Source organism: Mytilus galloprovincialis, chromosome 9, assembly GCF_965363235.1.
Source record: "Mytilus galloprovincialis chromosome 9, xbMytGall1.hap1.1, whole genome shotgun sequence".
Lineage (NCBI taxonomy): Eukaryota > Metazoa > Mollusca > Bivalvia > Mytilida > Mytilidae > Mytilus > Mytilus galloprovincialis.
The window spans coordinates 49,331,538-49,352,780 of NC_134846.1; the positions used below are offsets into that span (position 1 = coordinate 49,331,538).

Sequence of the window (21,243 nt, forward strand, 5' to 3'; positions counted from 1 at the left end):
TAATGGCAGTGAAAATTATAACATTAAAATGACAACATTACACGACAGGGCTACAATAAATAAATGGGAGAAAATATAGGAGAGACAATTGAATAAACAATTGATTGAAGATTAAGACAATACAAACTCTAGATTTTGCTACTTTATATTACCTTGACTGAGGAATAAATGCAAGAAATGTATTGATTCTACATGGAAATTATCGTAGTTAAAATATTGTATTCAGAGGCAAGTGTACTTCTGTTAAAAAAAACATCAAATATAAGTGATGCAGATCCTTTATTATTTATACTAAGAAAAAATCATAACTTTGGAATTATAATTGCATTTTTGCAGTTCTTAAGGGTATTCTTGTAGGTGTTATACCAAGAATAAAGCGGGCATTGGGGAGGATTCCGGTAAAATACTTTTAATTTCTAGTTGATTATTATGAATATGAAATTACTATTCCAAAAAAAGGTACGCCACCAAGTATATAGAGCAAGCTTAAAATAATGACTTGGATAATTCAAAAATTGTTTCATTTGTTATGAAACCAACATTAGGTATGTTCTTTCATGTCAAAAAGAGAATCCACAATACTGTGTAAGCCTTTGGTCTCAGTCGGAATGCAGATGATCGTTTGCAGGGACATGACAGGTAAAATAAATTAAGTTAACCTAGCATAGCTCATACCAAGTATACGTTGATTTTATTTTGTTTTTGGTACTGGTTAATGTTTGAGCACGTCTTGCGTGTTTTTTACTTTGAAGATAATATATATACAATGTATATATTTACATTTGTCGTTCTTTTTTTTCAAAATTCTTATATTTGCATGAGTTAAATGTTTCGTAGTTTTACCTTTTTTGACATCAGTGATCAAAGGAATTGAGAATAAATATTTATTTTATTTGAAACGTATGATTTATTTGGTGACAGTCTGGATACTTGATTACTAACCAAAGGGTATGCATAAGCGAGAAAAGCATAAAGACACACTCTTTCAATAACGTAATGACCAATAAGTTACACAAAACAAACTTATTTTTGTTCAACATGTCGGAATGATATTTGAAAAGCTTTCAGAAAATTCATTTAATATGTTTCATACGTGTTGGTCGTAATTAGATCGATTGTTAGTAGTGTCGCATCAGTATAAAACAATATATAGACTAGTACATACCCGTCCAGTTTAATGTACCTGTCCTAATTCAGGACTCTCATTAGTTGTTGTATGTCATATCCTGGCTTTAAATAAACTCATCAGAGATACCATTATAGAAACAGATGTTAGGTTTGTATCAAATTATGTCTGGCATTAATCGTGTCAATAGTGTAGTCATGCTTGCGTCTGTTCACATTGAGACTAGTATATAATTTTGTCTATGTATTTATCTATGAAAAACTAATGAAATAAGCTGTATTTATTTTGGTTAATTGAATTAATCAATCAAAATGAAATCTTTAAATGAATTTAGGAGAAAATAGCCAATATTGGTGCAAATCCTGTTAATATTTTACAAAAAATATCGAAAATATCTCTTCTGGATACGTTACCATTTGGAAATTATATTGTATATATGCATATAAAAACAATCTTCAAATACATATATAAAAACTTGTGTGTATTTATATAATCAAAATGTCGATTACTTAATTTTGCTTTTCATTTTTTGCTTCGTCGTAGTTTTGACTAATAGATTTATGAAATAAAAAATTATGTTTCATGTAAATAGAATTTTCTGAAAATTAAAGTTCAGTATCTAAAAAGGTCAAATATGGTACAAGCATTTGTTTGTGAAATATTTAGCACTCAAACGTATTGGAATGACCCTCGAAACTTAAAGATAAACCTCTTATAAATCTGATAACTGGTCCACATTGTATAACAGTGATGTATGCATTTTTTCAGTTTTCTCTCAAAATACAGTCACTTTCTTGTCAGTGATATATTGTCTGCAATTATTGAAAACGTTTAAAATATTTCAAAATCATGTCAACGTACAAAGAATAACAAGTAGGGAAAATTTCGCGATCCTTTTCTACAATGACTACAGTATATCATGTTGTGACAAACATCACAAACGTCCTGCGTCGTTACATAATCTTATTTTGAAATTTTTGACAAAAACAAATATTTGGATTTGAAAATAAATACACTGTATCCCTTTTATCTATAATATTCTGAGGGTTTATTTATTTGAAAAATCGTTCATATGACATAGAATAAATTAAATGATCATTGATATGCCATAAATGCAACTAAATAAAGTATGATTGCAAAATGATTTAAACCATATTATTTTTTTATTTTCGTTTACTTTAGCTTTCCTCGTTTAGATATTTATAATTTATCTTTTAAATTATGTTCCCTTTAAAATCATATGAATGATTCAGGTTGAAAGACTGAGAAGTTCGTCGTGGATCAACTTAAGATATGATTGTAAACAATATTATCATTTCAATTGTTTATTCACCTTGAATGTATTGTCATTTTTCATACTCTTTGAACATTCGTGTTACAAATATTAGTACCCCTAACAATCGTATTCCTTTTAAAATTTGCCATGAAGTAAAACTGTTAGTCCAACTTCTTTTATATTACGTTATATTTGTTAGCTTTCCAAAGATGATACTTCACCCAAAACGATGCTTGTTGGACCAATATCTTTTTGATTAAGCATTTGTCAATAAGCCTTGAGATTCACGTAATGTCGGACGATGCATGCAGAGGGATTTTCTACTTTTTATATCTAGCTTTGGCAAATATTCTTTAATTCTTTAATTTTTTTTTTGTTTTGTTTTATTTTATGTGCACAACGATTTAAAGTTATTGCAACGTGTTGTGCGCTTTAAAATCATCAGTGTAGCGTTTTTAAGCAAATTCCATTTGAACATCTCTTCTTCTTGGCGATTTCTCTAAAATATCCTTTGCTTGTAGACGGTTTTTTTTTCTGTACGTACATTTTTGAAATTATGAATTGTGATATCTTTTTTATTCATTCAAAATATAAGTGTTATTTTACTAATACTACAAAATAAATAAATGTTTACTCTAAATATTTTTTCTCTGATATTTATCGCAAATTTGTTTCATGTATTTTACCGTTGATTTTATCATTTGATTAAGGACTTGACCTTTTGCATTTTCCTCGGAGTTAAATATTTTTGTGATTTAAATTTTTTCTTACAGTCGATTGGTCTTTGTCGTACTGTAAGATTTGTAAGCCAAGAAACATTTTTGTAATTAGGTTATATAAGTTTATCTAGTATTTGTGAGCTTTCATAATACACGTATCTTTTTATGACACCTTTCAAAATAAAGCAATAAAACTGTTAACTGTAGAAAATGATTCATTAAGAAATCAACGAATGCTTAACAAATGTCTTTCAATTTATTTTTGAATCCAAAGCCATTGGTAGAATTGTATTAGTGGTTAGTTATATAGTGACTGGTTGGTTTGGACGAAAACGCGACACCTTAAAGAAAAATGGAAATCGCTGATCAATTTCCGGATTTCGTGTTTTTGACTTATCAAACTAACAAAAATTAAATATGCTAAATGACTGCATTGGCCTCAATAACATTGTTATTTTTACGTTTTTTTTTATTATTATTCTACGTACACATTTTAAACGAGATTATAAGTTGCAAAGGGTGACTTGATGGACAAAATGTAAAAGAGTGATTTCTTATAAAGAGCTTTAAAGGATCGACGAGGCAAATTTGGTCTAAGTTAAAAAAGTGATTATTACCTGGAGTTGATTACTATCAAAAACTTCGGGCTTTTATATATTGGATACATGAAGTACTGGTGATTAAGTTGCACTTTAATAATGACAGCGACATAAATGATGTAAAGTCAAAATCCTTTCATTTAGTACAGTATATAGCTAGTTAATGCAATATAGTCAATTGCACGGAGTTAATAATCGTAAATCAGGAAGCTAATTCATACACGGTGGTCCATACATGACAAAACCTCTTAATATTACGGAAACGTTCAGCATATCACTCCAAGTCACCTAAGCGATAACATCGATCGAATTACTTAAAGCTGGATTTATTACTCTAGGATGCAATATGATTTTGATATAATGTATGGAAATAAATGATTTGAATATGTACCGCAACCAATTGCGACAGCTGGAATGCACAGTAAGGAAGTAAAACATATTCCTTTGTCATCACAGTTTTCGTAGATTTATCGCTGTTAGATAAGCGTTTAATTCCTCTTTGTTTTACCACCTTTTCATATCGAAACTGAACAATTGTTTGGCAACATAATAGTCACGTATGTTTTAAATTAATCTTATGCGAAAGGAGCGGATTTTCATATTATCACTTCTACGTGTAGAGCCAGAACATATTTTTGTTCGGCACATATCATTTTTTCGTAACGTCTGAAAGGGAAATACCTTACATTTTGACATTGCAAATGGAATAATTGAAATTAGTTTTTTTTTATTAAAATGGAATCATACAGGTATTAAATTTTATATTGTCAAAGTAAATTTCTATCAGACATAACTGGCTTGCAAGACTCGAATCTGACCTCATTTAGATCAATAAACATAAAACCTTTTGTGTATCTCATTCATTCATCTCGGCAATTAGTTTTTCCAAAAGAATGAACCTCTGAAAACTGATCAGAGGGAAGATTTTTCTTATACAGGTCACAAGAGAAACTATGATGTACATATCAATATTTTTCAGTGATATAATATTGGACAGAAATCGCCATTTTAATCTTCTGCATTTCTTTTATAATTTTTTTATCAGGTTCAAATGTTGTTCGTCCAGTCAAATATTTTCATTCGATTTACAATTTTAGTATCCGATGATATTTTTTGTAATTTTCACATAATTCTGCTTTAGTGTGTAAAGATTAACAGATTCTAGTGATTGTGTCAATTAAGTGGACATAAGTTTGGCAGGAAATGCTTCTTATTTTCAGCTTTGGTGTCAATTTTTCAGCATCTGCCGTGTGTCGTTTTCTAAATGTATTTAACTGACTGATTTATAACCTGTTTTACATAATATTTCAACAGAGATTCTTTTGTCAATGTCCGATTATTTTTTTTTAATATTATATTCAATTAGTTTTTGCATTTAAGACATGCAATAGCAGTACCTTTCCAATTACTATTCATGTGTTGCGTCTAAATTTAAATTGTAACATTTTATAGTGACTGGAAAGGGTAGAATAATTCATTAGGTTAGAAAACGATGAAGACACCTGGAAACAGCATCAGATCATTATAATTGCATCTAATAAAATAAACTGAGATTTGGTTAGAGTTATGCATAACAAAACATTTTACAAAGTATCAAATATGAGAAGAGACACGAACCATCAACAACCACTAAACTCTACTAGAGACTAAATCACACAGAAATTGACAGATATATGTCACTGTTAGGCCTTCAAAAATAAGCAAAGCCCATACCACATAGTCAGCTATAAAAGGCACCAAAATCACAAATGTAAACAGTGTAAAACAAAACAAACGAGAAAACTGTCCAATTTCTTCGCTTAATACCAAAGAAATGCATAATAAAATACAAATCAAGAAAAAATATTATAATAGAATAAGGTCTTATGTATCATCATTACCATTTGTTTTACGTGTGAAATACAGGTAAAAATATTTCTCTTGTGAAATGAAATAAAAACTATATTGTAACACTGTAGTTAACTAATAAAGATACTATTACGTGTATTTCTGTATTGGCCTTGTTATTGGTCCGAGGCAAGCTGTATTGGCCTTAGGCTTCGCATCAGGCCAATATTGCAAGCCTCGGACCAATAACAAGGCCAATACAGAAATACTTACGTAATAATATCATATTATGTCTGTTTGTTTTGTTCAAACCTAGTTTTAAATATAATGGAATTTGATGCGACTGTCATACGAGCTTGCTCTAAAACTGACAGTTGTGTCAATTCATTTGATGTGATTGAGCTTTTGATTTTGCCATTTGATTCTTCTATTTTGTCAGGTGTAATAAGATGAGCAGAAATTATATTGGTTTATACTATGGTGTTGTTTATCTTTTAAGTGTATATATAATGTAGTCATTTCTATCTATCAAGATCCACCAGAGACCATATGTCGTCGATGGAAGCAACCATTGGTCATTGTACAATTTTACAAACCGCTTTTGACTTTTAGAATAATCTATATTCCATTTCAAATGTTTCTTCTGCACTTCTTTTTAAATACAAACAAGATATTATGTCATGCTTATTGCAATAACTTCAACAAATTACTCAAAAATAAAGGCCTTTCATTGTAGTGGACTTGTTTTGAATATGAGCATCACTAATGAAAAGGGAAATGTAAATCCTTCAAAAGCAAAAATATAAGAGATCTAATCCTACTTTTTGTTGAATTCGTCAATATTTAAAAATGATGTGGTATGATTGTCAATGAGACAACTCTCCACTGGAGACTAAATGACACAGAAATTTATTTTGTATGCATCTATGGCTTACAACAATGAGCAAAGCCAACACCGCATAGTCATCTATAAATGGCCCCGCAATCAATAATGTAACACAGTTCAAACAAGAAAAGTAACAACATAATTAATAATTCCTCTAAGCTGGGACAGTAGTGTACCAGTACAGTTTTATAAGAACGAACTATACAAATCAGTTCAAAAAGGCTTAACTCATCAGATAAATACAACAAGAAATATATATAACAAAAAAATACAGTAGACGTGGCCGGTAACTTGTACTTCCCAAAGTACAGAACTGATAGCTATTTTATAGTGTCTTGTTTTTCATCTTCGTCTTTAAATAACGATATAATACTTCTAAAGTTTACTTCTACTCAAAAGGTATTCCCTCTTTGATTCATGATGGCACAATGAAGATAAAAAAATGTTTAAATATATATATAACGTAATCGTATTTACATCAAGTTGCATTGCAAAAACAACCTTCATTGACATACAAACCGTTAATTCGTCGGGAATCAAAAATCAATTCATTATGAACATTGGGTATAAACATTGAAAGATATTTTGCATCTATCATTGTCAGTTAATCAAAACTTCACAATCTATTTCTATTTCCTCCTTAATAAAAACAAAAATAGTTTAGACTTTCAGCTATTTAAAAAAACAACTTCAGTCATGGCCACTGCAGAATGACCAAGAAATGTGAAACAAAACAGTTCACTTTTTAATATTTCTAATGAAGTATACCTTCTTAATCAATTATTTACTAGTTATTTGGCTCTAGAGGAAATTGATTATAATTTCTCAAAAAAAAAGAGTTTTTAAATATCAATTTTCTACTTTTTTTCTGTGTTCTGCTTTTGCTTAAGTTTGTATTTCATATGAATTTCAAATGATTGTACTCAATCAAAATAAAGATAACAGAAAATAAATACATGAAATATGTGCATCAACTAATTATTTGACGCTTGGTGATTGATGTTTGCTTAACGCCTCATCAGAGAGAAAAAAATGAGTGTTATCTAAATAAATAAACATAAAGCAATTTTTATAATGTCTATCATTATACTTAAACTTTCGTTAAAGCAAAAAAACTAATTTCCAAATAATATGAACAATAAGATGATGTGATACAAATTTAAATCGTAGTAAACTGAAACTTTATTTTAAAATTCAAAATATATTCCAATTTCTATTAAAGTGTACCAGTTGTTTTAACTTGAATTATATAATATAAATAGTACAAATAATACATAATTAATTCTGTTCCTCCAACTATCGTTAGTACATGAATTTAAAAAAAATCACAAACACAAATTAACGGCAATTAATATTAAGCTATAAGTTGTCACTAATCGTCAATTGAAAGTTGACGTTTCAAATATAAATCAAATATTCAAAAAACAAAACATTTCAAAATGATGACGAACATACATTTATCGTACGATCAACATCATGGACACAAGGACGGTTACCATGTACATGCACGGCAGAGCTAAAACTTTGTAAACACCACTGCCTGCAAAAGGTTTTAAAAGGAAGTTGAGTGAGAATAAGATTGTACAACTTAATCATATTATTTAACTTCGATTCGATATCTAACTCGAATAATTCAGCGCCCTCTATCGGTCAGTGTCCTCTTGAGGGCTTGAACGCACTATACGCTAATAATCCTTCATCTGCCCTGTGAATCAGGTGACCAATCAGAAGTCTTCAATTTGAGTCTGCGCAATTGGCTACCGGAATTAGATTCAAAGTATAAACAAGATGAATGTAAACAACGCGCTTCAGGTTATCGAGACAAAATATTCGTTTGAATTCAAAGAAAAGCAGATAGAAGCTATAAATTCAATTGTAAATGGAAAGGACACCTTCATTGTTCTTCCGACAGGCTATGGAAAGACCAAAATATACTCTCACTTGCCAGAGATATACGGACTTGTAAACAACATGATGGGAACAATTTTGGTCATATCGCCACTGCAATCCTTGATGTTAGACCAGGTTGCAAAGATGTCAGCAATCGGTATTAATGCAACAATTGTCGGAGAGTGTCAGACTGATAAAAGTGTTTCAGACCAGATTCTGAAGGGTGACTTTGAAATTGTTTTCTCCTCACCTGAAGCTGCACTTATCCCTGGTTTGTGGAGAAAATGCTTTACCAGTGGTGTATTCCGTGACAACTTGAAAGCTGTAGTTATTGATGAAGCCCATTGCATTACTGAATGGTATGTATCGTTTGAATGTTATTGTTTCATTATAAAAAGAGAAGTAAATAATCTTTTGATAAATTAACCAGTTATTATTAATATCAATTGAATCATTTGATACATGTAGAGTCATAATGTAGTTGGACCAAACTTGTTATCTTATTATAAACTTAACTCAACAGTGGCTGATGCAGGGGGAGGGTTCTGGGGATTGGAACCCCCTTTTTGGGACAATCAATGCATTTTAATGGGAACAAATAGTTGGAACCCCCCTCTGTCCATGGTTGGGACCCACCCCCTTTTTGAAATGGCTGGATCTGCCCCTGCTCAACATATCAACATACATGCATAGATTGTGTCTGTTGGTTTGGGTATTTTGGGGATTTTTTTAGGAATACATTTGTTTACAAAGTACAAATTAAACTTGACATTCACATCTATAAAAAAATAATAATTGTGTCATTATACATGTATTCATATTTAAAACAACAGAAGACATTGAGGTACATGTATAAACACCAGTGCGACATAAACACAGAAAACCAAACAACAGAATAGAATAAAGAATATAAAATTTTTATTTCCCAAATCAGTTACAATTGATTCATATAATTAACTATATCAACAACAACTCTTAATATTTGCAAGTGTAAAGTCTTCTAAAAAAAAAGAATAATTGTTAATCAAATGCAATGAAGCTTATTATTAAGTACTTTTTTCTAGCTATTGTTATTCTACGTGTACAATGTATTCCATGCAGTATACTTAACTGAACTGTATTCTTTAATATGTATACTTTCATTTTTAGGGGTGGTGAATTTCGCCAGGAATATAACAGATTAGGAGAACTGCGCTCTATTTGTCCAGATGATGTGACATTTGTTGCATTAACCGCGACAGCCACCAAAAGCATCAGAACACAGATATTAAAAAAGTTGGACATGATTGAAAAAGATGGAAATACAGTGTATCAATTACCAGATAGGAAAAACATAACATACACAGTTACAAAATCTAGACATAGTTTCAATGAACTACAATGGTTGTTAGATGATATTGTAAAGAATATGTTTAATGCAAAGAAGACCATTGTGTATTGCCGAAATATTGCCACATGTGCAAATTTGTATGAACACTTTAGTATGAACCTGAATCAGTGTGACAATATTACTGAAAGACTTGTTGCAATGTATCATAGATCAACTGCCAAACTAAACAAAGAACATGTTCTAGGGGAATTTCCCAAAAACAACAGCAAGCTCAGAGTAGTTTTTGCCACTGTGGCGTTTGGTATGGGAGTTGACATCCCAGACATAGAATTTGTTGTTCACTGGGGAGCCCCACGTGGCCTTGAACAGTTTGCCCAGGAGTCTGGACGTGCAGGTAGAGATGGTCGCCAGAGTCAGTCCATAATTTATTATACAGGGCACGATATTGCCAAAGACAGATCCAGTCCTGAAATGAGAGATTTCTGCAAATCCGAATTTTGTTTGCGACATGCCATGAACAGTCATTTTACACTTCACAATGACACTTGCTCCAATTCTGATTCAACTGACAAACCAAACTCAGACTTGTGCCGTTGTTGTTACATATGTTTTAATTCATGCAAATGTGGAGGTTGTGTTCCTCTTGAGAGCATTATGGACTTCGCATCTGAGATGCCTTTGTCTGATGTCTATGACAATTCATTAAGAAATTTTGATGAAGGTAAATTAAAACTGTTAAGAGCAAACTTGCTTGACTTCAAAGAGTGTCTCATTGAAGAAGATAGTGAAGATGTTAAAACCTTTGATGCTTCCTTAATTGATTGTATTGTGACAAATTGTAACTATTTATTATGTGAAGATGACATTATTGACCTAGGGCTGCTGAACAATGAACTTTCAAAGGAAATTTTCTTGCTCATTGAGGAAGTGTGTTGATAATTTGAACTCTATGTGTATGTACAAAAATGAACTGTGGTTTTATGCAATATATATGCGTACATGCAAAATCTTGTGTCGATAATTTTGTACATGTACAATGTATTTTGAACTATGCAGCAATCTGAATTAGTAGTATATTACCGACTATAATATCATATGCAAGATATGGTCTTCAAACTTCCAAATATGGCAATAATCTGTACTTGAAACTTCTATCCATTTAGTAAAATGAAAATTGACATATTTTAAACGAAAATTTTTTTAAATGATTATTATTAAAAAATTTATTTTCAAGAAATAAAAGCCTGGGTTGTTTGATGGTACATGTATGCTATAGTGTATAAAGGTGATGATCTGTTGATGTACAAGTTTATTTTTGTGAGTTTGACACATTTGTAAACTGTATGTTTGTAAATGTATATAAATATAAATTATGAAATATGCACCCTGGAGGCATAATGCACAGGGTATTTATATTAAAATATTAATGTTGGAATCTCAAGTTTTTGTTCATATTTTAAAATCCTGTTTCATGTGTTTAGTACTACAAAGATCCTCCTGATCCTAGACAGTTATGCTTCAGGACACAGGTCAGGCAGTCATGGACTAGAATTCTTTTTGGGTACATTACTCTACATAATATCAGAAACAATAAAGACTTCATTTCAAGGTGAATTCATTGGTTATGCCTTTTTGTAGTGTTCTCTTTAAACTTTTACCTCATTTGGTCTCTGATTTTGTCTCCATGGAAATCATTACACATCTTATTGTATGTATTTAAGGTGAAATCAGCTTAAAACTATTCAACAAAAAAAACTGATCTTGAAAAGCATAGCATGCACCAGCAACTTTGTTCATGTTGTTTAAGGAAGAGGAAATCCCTGAATAGAAATCTAAAAAGAACAAGGACAAATGAAAGACTGCCAGATAATAATATTTGTGCAACACTGTCAGAGTATTTCTCATTGTTGAAGGTCGTATAGTTTCCTGAAATTTGAATTTTTGGTGGATAGTTGTCTCAATGGCCTCCATACCACATCTCCTTACTTTTAAACATATGGCTTATGCTGTTATGAATAGTTACGAAATTGAGAAAAAGAATAAAGCAATATACCTGATGAAATATTTTTTTATTGCCAGGATTACTGGTTAGCTGGGCAAATAAAATAGATAATATTTACATACATGGACGGTATGAGATGATGAACATATAATAATGCAACATTAATAATATACATGATATATATCATGCATTAATTAAAGATGATCACATGTTGGATTTACTTATCACATAAAAAACAGTATACATGTAGTTGAAAAATCAACCAGAAGAACAATTCAAATTCTCAGTTCAGTATCTAACAGAAACTAAACCATCACTGCACATACACTTAAAACCAAATTAGAAAAAAAGAATGTTAAAATTACATTGCACTAAATCACGTTGACATAAAAAACAACAACCAAAGGATCATAAGATAACATTGCACTAAACCATGTTGTCGGACATAAAAAACAACCAAAGAATCATAACATTGCACTAAATCATGTTGTCAGACATAAAAAAAAAAAACATTAAAAAATAAGATTACACTGCACTAAATCATGTTGTCAGACATCTAAAAACAACCAAAGAATCAGAAGATTACATTGCACTAAATCATGTTGACCTAAAAAAACAACAACCAAAGAATCCTAAAATTAAATTGCACTAAATCATGTTGTCGGATATAAAAAAAAACAACAACCAAAGAATCATAAAATTACATTGCACTAAATCATGTTGTCGAACATAAAAAAGCAACAACCAAAGAATCATAAAATTACATTGCACTAAATCATGTTGTCAGACATCTAATAACATTGCACTAAACCATGTTGTCGGACATAAAAAAACAACCAAAGAATCATAATATTACATTGCACTAAATCATGTTGTCAGACATAAAAAAAAAAACAACTAAAAAATAAGATTACACTGCACTAAATCATGTTGTCAGACATCTAAAAACAACCAAAGAATCAGAAGATTACATTGCACTAAATCATGTTGACCTAAAAAAACAACCAAAGAATCATAAAATTACATTGCACTAAATCATGTTGTCGAACATAAAAAAGCAACAACCAAAGAATCATAAAATTACATTGCACTAAATCATGTTGTCAGACATCTAAAAACAACCAAAGAATCAGAAGATTACATTGCACTAAATCATGTTGACCTAAAAAAACAACAACCAAAGAATCATAAAATTACATTGCACTAAATCATGTTGTTGAACATAAAAAACAACAACCAAAGAATCATAAAATTACATTGCACTAAATCATGTTGTCGGATATAAAAAAACAACCAAAGAATCATAAGATTCATGTTGTCGGATATAAAAAAACAACCAAAGAATCATAAGATTCATGTTGTCGGACATAAAAAACAACAACAAAAGAATCATAATATTGCATTGAACTAACTCATGTTTGCTGTAATAAACAAAAAAGCTATAGCATACATTGCACTAGCTCATGTAACAAAATCCCAAAAATCACAATATTGACTTGCTCAAACTCATTTGCTAAAAAAAACCATCTACATAGCGTCACCGACTAATTTCTCTTCCTATCATAAATGCTGTATAACTATTATACATGAAAACAAATACTGACCAAAAAATATCACTTATATTAATATTGCACTACACTTTGAATTAATTACAAGAAAGACAGTTCAACAACTATTCCACAAGGGAAAAGTCCTGGGTCTGTTTATACAATATAAGACCTTGTTCTCTGAATGATGGCATATTGCTCCTTTTTTCCGGTCAACCACTTGTACAACTTGTTGCCATTCAACTTGCCTAAAGTTTCAAATTCAATGCTATCAAATGAGCGAAAGTAGCGACCAGGATTTCTGTCAAATAATTTTTCCTCTTTCAACTGGTGAACAAACATATCGATGTCCTTCTTAAGCGATGGCTTCCAGTTGGATGGTTTTCCAAAGTACTGGTCTAGTCCTTTTGCATAACAGTCTAAGATGTGGTTGCATCCCTGCAAACTACGACCAATTCTTTGGATAGAAGATGATGACATATTTCCGTGCAAGGAGTCTAAGGCGTCTTTAGCACGCATATTCACGAATTCCAGGGCTTGGTCACCAGGAACATTTCCACCTTCTGTTCCATGAATGCTTACTGATCTGTTGTGCTTCATCTCAAACGCAAGTCTAGGAGGAAGTAGGGCCATCAGTTGTGCCTGCAGTTTAAACGCTAGCTGACAGTACTTTGTATGGTTAGTCATGGAGAATTTCAGCATGTCAAACCTCCACATTCTTATTATACGATCTCCATCATTCTCCTTGGAAGCATCCTCTCGGTTCCAGTCCATCAAACCCTCTCTTAAAACATTACATGCATAATTAAATTTGAAATCTTCCTTTTTCGAGCTACAGGTGGTATTATCTGAATTACAACTGGTATTTGTGTTGCCAGCAGGATTTCCTTCTAAAAGATGTTCGAAATGCTTGTACTGGCAAGTGTCTTTATGCTTTTGTCGGCACCTTCCATCTATGGCAAATGTTTTCGGACAGCCAGGGTATCCACATTTAATTCTATTGTCATTTTCAGGCTGATCTTTTCCAACTTGATCAAACTTGAACTCTTCGGTTGCAATGAAATCCTTAACAATGTCATTGGCAAGCTTATCCAGAAAGTATTTTTTTTCTGTATCGTCTTTTCCAACTATTGCATCAAAGTCATCTAATGATGTTAGCCCAAGAATCTGCAGTGCTGCTAACAGAATGTGACCTTTCGTTACAAACCTTAAAAACTCCCGACAATCATTCACTGCATTCTTAACCTACAAATAATAAAAAAATAAATAAAGATGCAATCAGGAGGAAAATTTTGACCCATTTCTTTAAATACATGTATGCATGAAAAATTTGTCGTCATTAAGCAATTATCTAGACTGTTAAGAAAGGCTGTATAATACCATATATGTTGTAGGGGTGTTTTAAAGTATTTTCTCGAGCATTTACACTGAATCTACTTCTTTGTTATTTCTCTCCATAGCATAGCTAAACTACATTTCATAATGCATGCCAATAAGTCGATATTATATTATATTCAAGCACATTTCGTTTTTTTCGTATGTCATGGTATTGTAATGAAAACTACAGAATGTGAAATTTTTTCGTTTAAGTAATTTCACATTGATAACAAATTTTGCAGTCGTATAAAAATGGATATGAACTAATTATTTGTGATTTGATAATATCATGACAATGCATATATCAATAAATCAAGTTAATATAAAACAAAAATAAAAATTACCACACACTGATTAATTGTACGAACCTCTGAATTAACGCCACGTCTGTCGAATTGATTCCTCAGCTGAAACAGAGTTCCCTTTTCTCCTGATGAAGATCCTTTATACAAAAGGTTGTATGATTCCTGAAAAAAAGATAATCATGAAATAAATTCTCATATTGTTAGTTTCTGAAAAAACACATAGACATATATTTGTTTACTTTTAATATAATTAGATTTATCTTTTGAACAATTGAATGGTATTTCTTACATGTACATTGTACCTGTTAATTAGCAATTACAATTTAATAAAGTTCATAAATGTAGATTACAATTAAAAGATATTATTTTTATGGTTGAAAGTACATCTCTTTTATGTTTATATTAATAAAATCAAGAATACTTGCAATGGTTGTTCCAAAATTAAACTGTTCAAGCAATCTTTCTTGAATAATCATCACTGTCAAATTTTAACAAGTGCCTTTCTTCCCCCCTACATTTAATTAATTCTGGAAAAGCCTTAATACAATTTCATAGTTTGACTTGCACCTACCTGTAAAGATATAACATGACCGTGCCAATCTTCACTTTTCCAAGTAAAGCCATCCAACCTATCTTCAGCTGTGATAGCATCAAGCCTTGCACGACTAGCTGCTTCTCCCCTCTCAACACTAAGAGCGTCACCACCAAGTAAAATAGGCATCATTTTACCGTCTTTTGTTCTTGGTACATACTGTTGAAGGTGCTCAACCACTTGTATCATCTGCTCTGTTATGTTTTCATCTTTTTCTAGTATACCCAAGGGAATCTGAAATGAAATTATGACAAATATGTAATAAAAGAAGTGTTATTGGTATTACAACCTTTAAAAGAAATGTCAGTACTAAAAATCAAATTGAATTTAATACACAGAAGCAGATATAAACAAGTTTTGGTAAGATGACCTATAGTTGTTAAATTCTGTGTCATTTGGTCTCATGTTGAAAGTTGTCTCATTGGCAATCATACCACATCTTCTTTCCAATATGTAAAAAATAAAATTACATATATCATGTTTATATATAAATGCATATTCATTTAAAGTTTTTACCCCTGTATAATCATGCTGTTTAATCAATGTCCTTTATTTTAATGCATACATATACTTGAATTACATGTACTTACAACATTACTCTTTTTTGCTGACATCTTTGAATATGGGTGCTGTATGTGGAACTCAACTAAGTCTTGGCTATCTTTAAGTGTTGGTACAAATTCAACTAATGCTCTTTTGATCAATGTTCTGAAATTTGAATGCAATGCTTCATAGTCTTCATGGTTTGGTATAAAGGCTTCATTGTGAATAGACAAAATGTCTGCTTGTGGATGGAGAGCATCTTTGGTGTTGTCCGTAATTCTATGTTGAACTGCTATTGAATGGACAAGATTGTGAGTTTTGTTGCTGGTTTCCAGTGTTTTATGTCTAGTCTTTTGTCGACAATTTAAGTTGTCCATCACTATTTCAAAGGAGGTGTTTCCAGAAATTGCTTCATCAGCAGTTGTAGTGAATGGTGAATCCATATCTGAAAAAGAATAATTGTTTTATATATTTCAACTCTATATTATTAGAAATGGCGTTTCATAAAAATGACAATATAGATTGAATAGTTTATGTACCTTTAATCATGTCTATGTCATCTGTTTAAGGAAATTAAAAAAAAAATTAAAAAAATAAAGTAATATGGATATAATCAATCATTGAAGAAGACAATTTCTTTGCCAATTCATTTACAGTTGTTAAGCATATTTTGATGAAGATCAATTTGTAGAAATTCAAATTATATATGTATAGTAAACAGGTGGAAAAACCAAAATATCATACCTGGACTAGTGTTATCCTGGAGTATAAAATTTCCTGGAGTTTTCTGTAAGGATGTATCCATGTGTACGTCACTGTCAGCTGCAGAGGTTGAAATTGGTTCAGCTGTGTAGATAACTGGTGATTCCTCAATGCATGTATATGGTGTACTAGGAGTCACTAGCTCGTTGTCTGTTTCAACTGTGTGTGCATAACAGTGTTCACCTTCAAAGTGATAAAAAAGTAATATGTTTAAAAAATCAAAAGTGAGTTCATGTAACTGACTTTAAAATGCTTAGTTTTTACAGCACATTTCAGTCAGTATGTATCTAATGGTAATATCTTTGGTTAGCTTGCTTGTTAGCTGAACCGTGAAGTCATTGTTAGGTAAGGTAAACTTCCCTCCTTTAATAGTAGCTTAGTCCTACAGAGAGATAGATTTTTTATCTGTTGGGCTAGTCTACTATTAAAGGAGGGAAGTTTACCTTACCTAACAATGACTTCACGGTTCAACTAACAAGCAAGCTAACCAAAGATATTACCATTAGCTACATACTGACTGAAATGTGCTGTAAGTCAAAAATTAATGCAAGCATTCGTTATTTACTATTGAGAATCCCAAAAAATCCAAATATCATACCTGGACTAGTGTTATCCTGGAGTATAAAGTTTCCTGGAGTTTTCTGTAAGGATGCATCCATGTGTACGTCACTGTCAGCTGCAGAGGTTGAAATTGGTTCAGCTGTGTAGATAACTGGTGATTCCTCACTGCATGTATATGGTGTACTAGGAGTCACTAGCTCGTTGTCTGTTTCAACTGTGTGGGCATAACAGTGATCACCTTCAAAGTGATAAAAAAAGTAATATATTTAAAAAATCAAAAGTGAATTCATGTAACTGACTTAAAAATACTTAAGTACCTTGATCAAAAATTAATGCAAGCATGCATTATTTACTATAGTGAAACACTGAATAGGTGGCATAAATATATTAAAGATCTATTTAATTAATTATATAAAAAAAATAGCAAAAATTTCTAAATATGATTTTAACCCATCTTTTTTGTTAACTTGCCCATTTTTTTTTTTGCAAATCTAAATAACTGACAGATTGAAGTTTGAAGTTAAAAAAATCATTCAGTACACACATGACACATATGATTTATATATTGGGTAAAAATAATGAACATAATGAATTAAAAAGAAACATTAATTTCAACATAAATGTATTTCATTCTTCTCAATTTTATGACTAATTAAAAATATTCATAATGACGAATGACTTGAAACATTTTAATATTTGAATGCTTACTTGATGATAAGTCTTGTCTGCTAGTGTCCTGGTTGTGTTGATCAGAAACTGCCTTTGCCCAGTTCTTAACAGGGATATCAAAGGATTCACATATCTGATCTATCCGACTTAGTGTGGACTTGTAAGAGGTGGAAAAGCCTGCTCTGTTAAATGTACTGTACACCTATAGAAAATACATGTAAATAGTTTATTAATTAAAACAGTTTATCCTACATGTATATCCATTTTAACAAGAATGCATCTACATACATGTATATGAATATATTTTATTTTTTTTTAAATTTAATAACTATGGGCAATACTGTATAAGACAGCTGCTACATGTAGCTGTTAATATGATACATATACTTTATTCAGTATAGGTTTGTCTCACTGTTGAAGGCTTTTTGGTAACCTAGGTTTACCATTTCTCATCATCAGGGCATTGGTAAATTAGTATTATATAAAATTGAACATCTCCTTTCTTCTATAATAAAACATTTTATGTAGGTTCTCGCAATTTGAAAGTAATAACCATACATGTACAGTACCTACTAGTTGTCTCATTGGCAATCATATCAATCTTTTTTTTTAATAACACTGTTATTCTTTTTCCAAACTTCATTCAAATAATGTACACAGTCATGAATCTTTATTGTACATGTACACTGTATATAAATGAAAATTTGGTCAAATGTTGAATACATTATATATATATTTAATACATGTAAGTATACATGTACATTAATTAAAAACATAATTACCCTTGTCCTAACATGTCCTCTAAACATAAATACACTATTTATGGACTGAACAGCATTCATCTGATGGTTTCTGTTGAACAGTAAAACTGCCATACTGGAAACCACTCTTGGTGTTTCTTTTTTCTTTTTAAGGCTGCCGGCCACTATGTTCAGGATCTCAAGTGTAAGTGGACAGTTTCTTTCCAACTCTTTATTGGCCGACTTCCAAGAAAATCTTGAAATGTTGCTTCCTCTGAAAGTTGACTCTTTGTTTTTACATAATGCCTGCACCTCTCGAGAAATATTCTTCTTGACAGTATTGACAAGTTCCTTTTTAGCATCTTCTATTGTCAACAGATGATTCAGTGCTGTTTTGTATTGCTTTTGGACAATGGAACGACATGCCAATTTACCAGGTCCTTTTAAGTCTGTTTTCCTTGAGATGCCCTTAAACTGTAAATGTACCTGAAATTGAAACGCAAATATAAACATTGCTTCATATACATCATAGTAAAGTAATCTTTATTTAAAGTCAGGTTTCATATACATAATATACAAAATGTACACTACATTAACCAGAAACATGCCTAATCTAAATCATACATCAATTTTTATGCATATATGAAATAAATGAATCATGGAAGGGACACACATCTTGTATGAACAAAATATACATGTACTGATGTACAAAATTTAAACATTCTAGAAGCTAGCCTGCATATTGAACTCAATATAAAATGTAGTCATTTTAAGTCTATAATTTTGAAATTACATCAAACTCATCTTTTCATAAGGGAAATCAATATGAATATATATTCTTTTTATTAACAGATTTTAACATGTGCACACACATGTGCATTGTACAGACAGTACAAGTACATATGTATATATATATATCAAAAACAATATTGAATTATTTTATTTAGAAAATAAAGGGTTGAAGTCTTACCTTAACTTTAGGACCAGGTGACTGTGTAACTTGTGGTGTTGGTTTCTCATCTAGAAATTTACATGTAGATGTAAACTGGAGCCTCCTCCTATTCTTCTTTGGGGTCTTTGTTGATGCTTTTCTTTTAGCTTTTGGTGTACAACCAGACTTTGATGGCGTGAAAATATTCCTTTGCCTCTTCCTTGCTGTTGAGCCTAAACATGCTAAAGCTGGTGTTAGTGATGGAAGTGGTAGTTCTGTATCTTCGTTTATCTGTTCATCAGCATCAAATTGTTCTCTACTGACTGACAAATTTGTACTCAAATTAATAAAATTTGTTGATGTTGATGCTTTTAACTTGTCACATAAGTTTCTACATTTGTTCAAACTCACATATGTGGCTTTCAGACTGTTAAAACACTGACTGCAAACGAAAAAACTTGTCTCATCATATCCGATAGCATTCCTGAGCTTCACCTCTTCTACTTCGTAACAAAAAGACAATGTTTTAATTAGATCAACGTCTTTATGTTGTTTTCCTACACTTCTTCTTCGTTCCTCTTTAAGATTTTCTACATTGAAAACATGCGTACAATGTACACAACACGTTTCTGAATGCTCCATTGATCATGTTGGTAAATATTCCTTTCGCTCCGCCTTTTTTTTTGCGCCAATTTTGATTAATTCTATACCCACAATTCATAGCGTTATTTAAATTTCCGGTTGAAGGATTTAATAGGTGAATGCATCCAGGCGTTAATGTAGCGATCGATAGTGAGTCGGAATATAACGACTGGATTATTCGGGTTATTCGATATCGAAAATGCGAAATCGAACTTTTATACGGATTCGTTGTTTAAATAGATAAGACCGGTGGTTTGCTTGTTTGAATGGTTTTACACTAATAATTTTGAGGGGCTTTTATAGCTTGCTGTTTATAGTGAGCCTAAGACTCCATGTTGAAGACCTTACTTTGACTTATCTTGGTTTCCTTTTATAAATTTTGACTTGAATGGAGAGGCTCATTGACACTCATACCACATCTTCTTATATCTATTCACATTATATCATGTATTGTCTAACATTTTAAAACAAAATTTTTATTATTTTTTAATTGTTACATGAACTGAATAAAGTGCATAAAATATCAAACATCTGTTTATCAATACACGACCGATAAAACATTCAGGTAAATTCGTTATTAAAATACTAGTGTATGCTCATTATACAGAAAGTTAGTCTTCACCGGTAGTCGTGTAAATGTGTCCTGTCAGTTTGACCAAAGTAAATGATTTCTTTTTGTATACATATTTGGTACGAATAATAAAGGAAAGTACATCATGGACTCAAACTAAAAAGGGAAGACTGTAAAAAATGATTAAAAAAAAATGCCAGGCTTAGAATTTGATACCGAAGACACGCGTTGACATTTTTCTAGTTTAATATTAATCAGTGACATACAAATATAACGTTTGTTCGGTGTTTGCAGCTATAATATAGTGATTGTATTCACCTGAATGTTTTGTTGTGTTTACGCAATGTA

General features: G+C 31.2%; 3 protein-coding genes across 3 annotated transcripts in view; 1 reads left to right on the forward strand and 2 right to left on the reverse strand.

Annotated features, from left to right (window-relative positions):
• Positions 1–6,575: 6,575 nt before the first annotated feature.
• The window catches only part of LOC143045191 (uncharacterized), a 33,502-nt gene continuing 18,834 nt past the window's right edge, over positions 6,576–21,243 (reverse strand). Inside the window, exon 8 of the mRNA XM_076217530.1 lies at positions 6,576–7,973. Within this exon, the coding sequence (XP_076073645.1) occupies positions 7,891–7,973 (83 nt within the window). The 3' untranslated portion in view covers positions 6,576–7,890. The remainder of the gene's footprint in view (positions 7,974–21,243) is intronic.
• On the forward strand, positions 8,144–10,721 carry LOC143045188 (ATP-dependent DNA helicase RecQ-like). Its single transcript, XM_076217528.1, has 2 exons — positions 8,144–8,682; positions 9,473–10,721. The coding sequence occupies exons 1-2, from the start codon at positions 8,222–8,224 to the stop codon at positions 10,587–10,589; spliced, it is 1,578 nt and encodes a 525-aa protein (XP_076073643.1). The 5' UTR covers positions 8,144–8,221; the 3' UTR covers positions 10,590–10,721.
• On the reverse strand, positions 11,708–20,504 carry LOC143045190 (uncharacterized). The gene is made up of 9 exons (XM_076217529.1): positions 19,722–20,504; positions 18,794–19,237; positions 18,051–18,213; positions 17,380–17,580; positions 16,764–16,964; positions 16,067–16,464; positions 15,456–15,710; positions 14,948–15,046; positions 11,708–14,447 (listed from the first exon to the last, which is right to left on the reverse strand). Exons 1-9 carry the CDS (start codon positions 20,322–20,324, stop codon positions 13,359–13,361), a joined length of 3,453 nt encoding a protein of 1,150 aa, XP_076073644.1. The 5' UTR covers positions 20,325–20,504; the 3' UTR covers positions 11,708–13,358.

What these genes read in the sequence shown, in the direction of transcription:
- LOC143045188 (XM_076217528.1), top strand. Translation starts at nt 8,222, where the DNA reads ATGAATGTAAACAACGCGCTTCAGGTTATCGAGACAAAATATTCGTTT. An exon ending in GCCCATTGCATTACTGAATG is followed by an intron (nt 8,683 to 9,472) that starts GTATGTATCGTT and finishes TTTCATTTTTAG; the next exon opens with GGGTGGTGAATTTCGCCAGG.
- LOC143045190 (XM_076217529.1), bottom strand. Translation starts at nt 20,324, where the DNA reads ATGGAGCATTCAGAAACGTGTTGTGTACATTGTACGCATGTTTTCAAT. An exon ending in CCAGGATAACACTAGTCCAG is followed by an intron (nt 16,965 to 17,379) that starts GTATGATATTTG and finishes ATCACTTTGAAG; the next exon opens with GTGAACACTGTTATGCACAC. An exon ending in CAGCAAAAAAGAGTAATGTT is followed by an intron (nt 15,711 to 16,066) that starts GTAAGTACATGT and finishes ATTTCATTTCAG; the next exon opens with ATTCCCTTGGGTATACTAGA.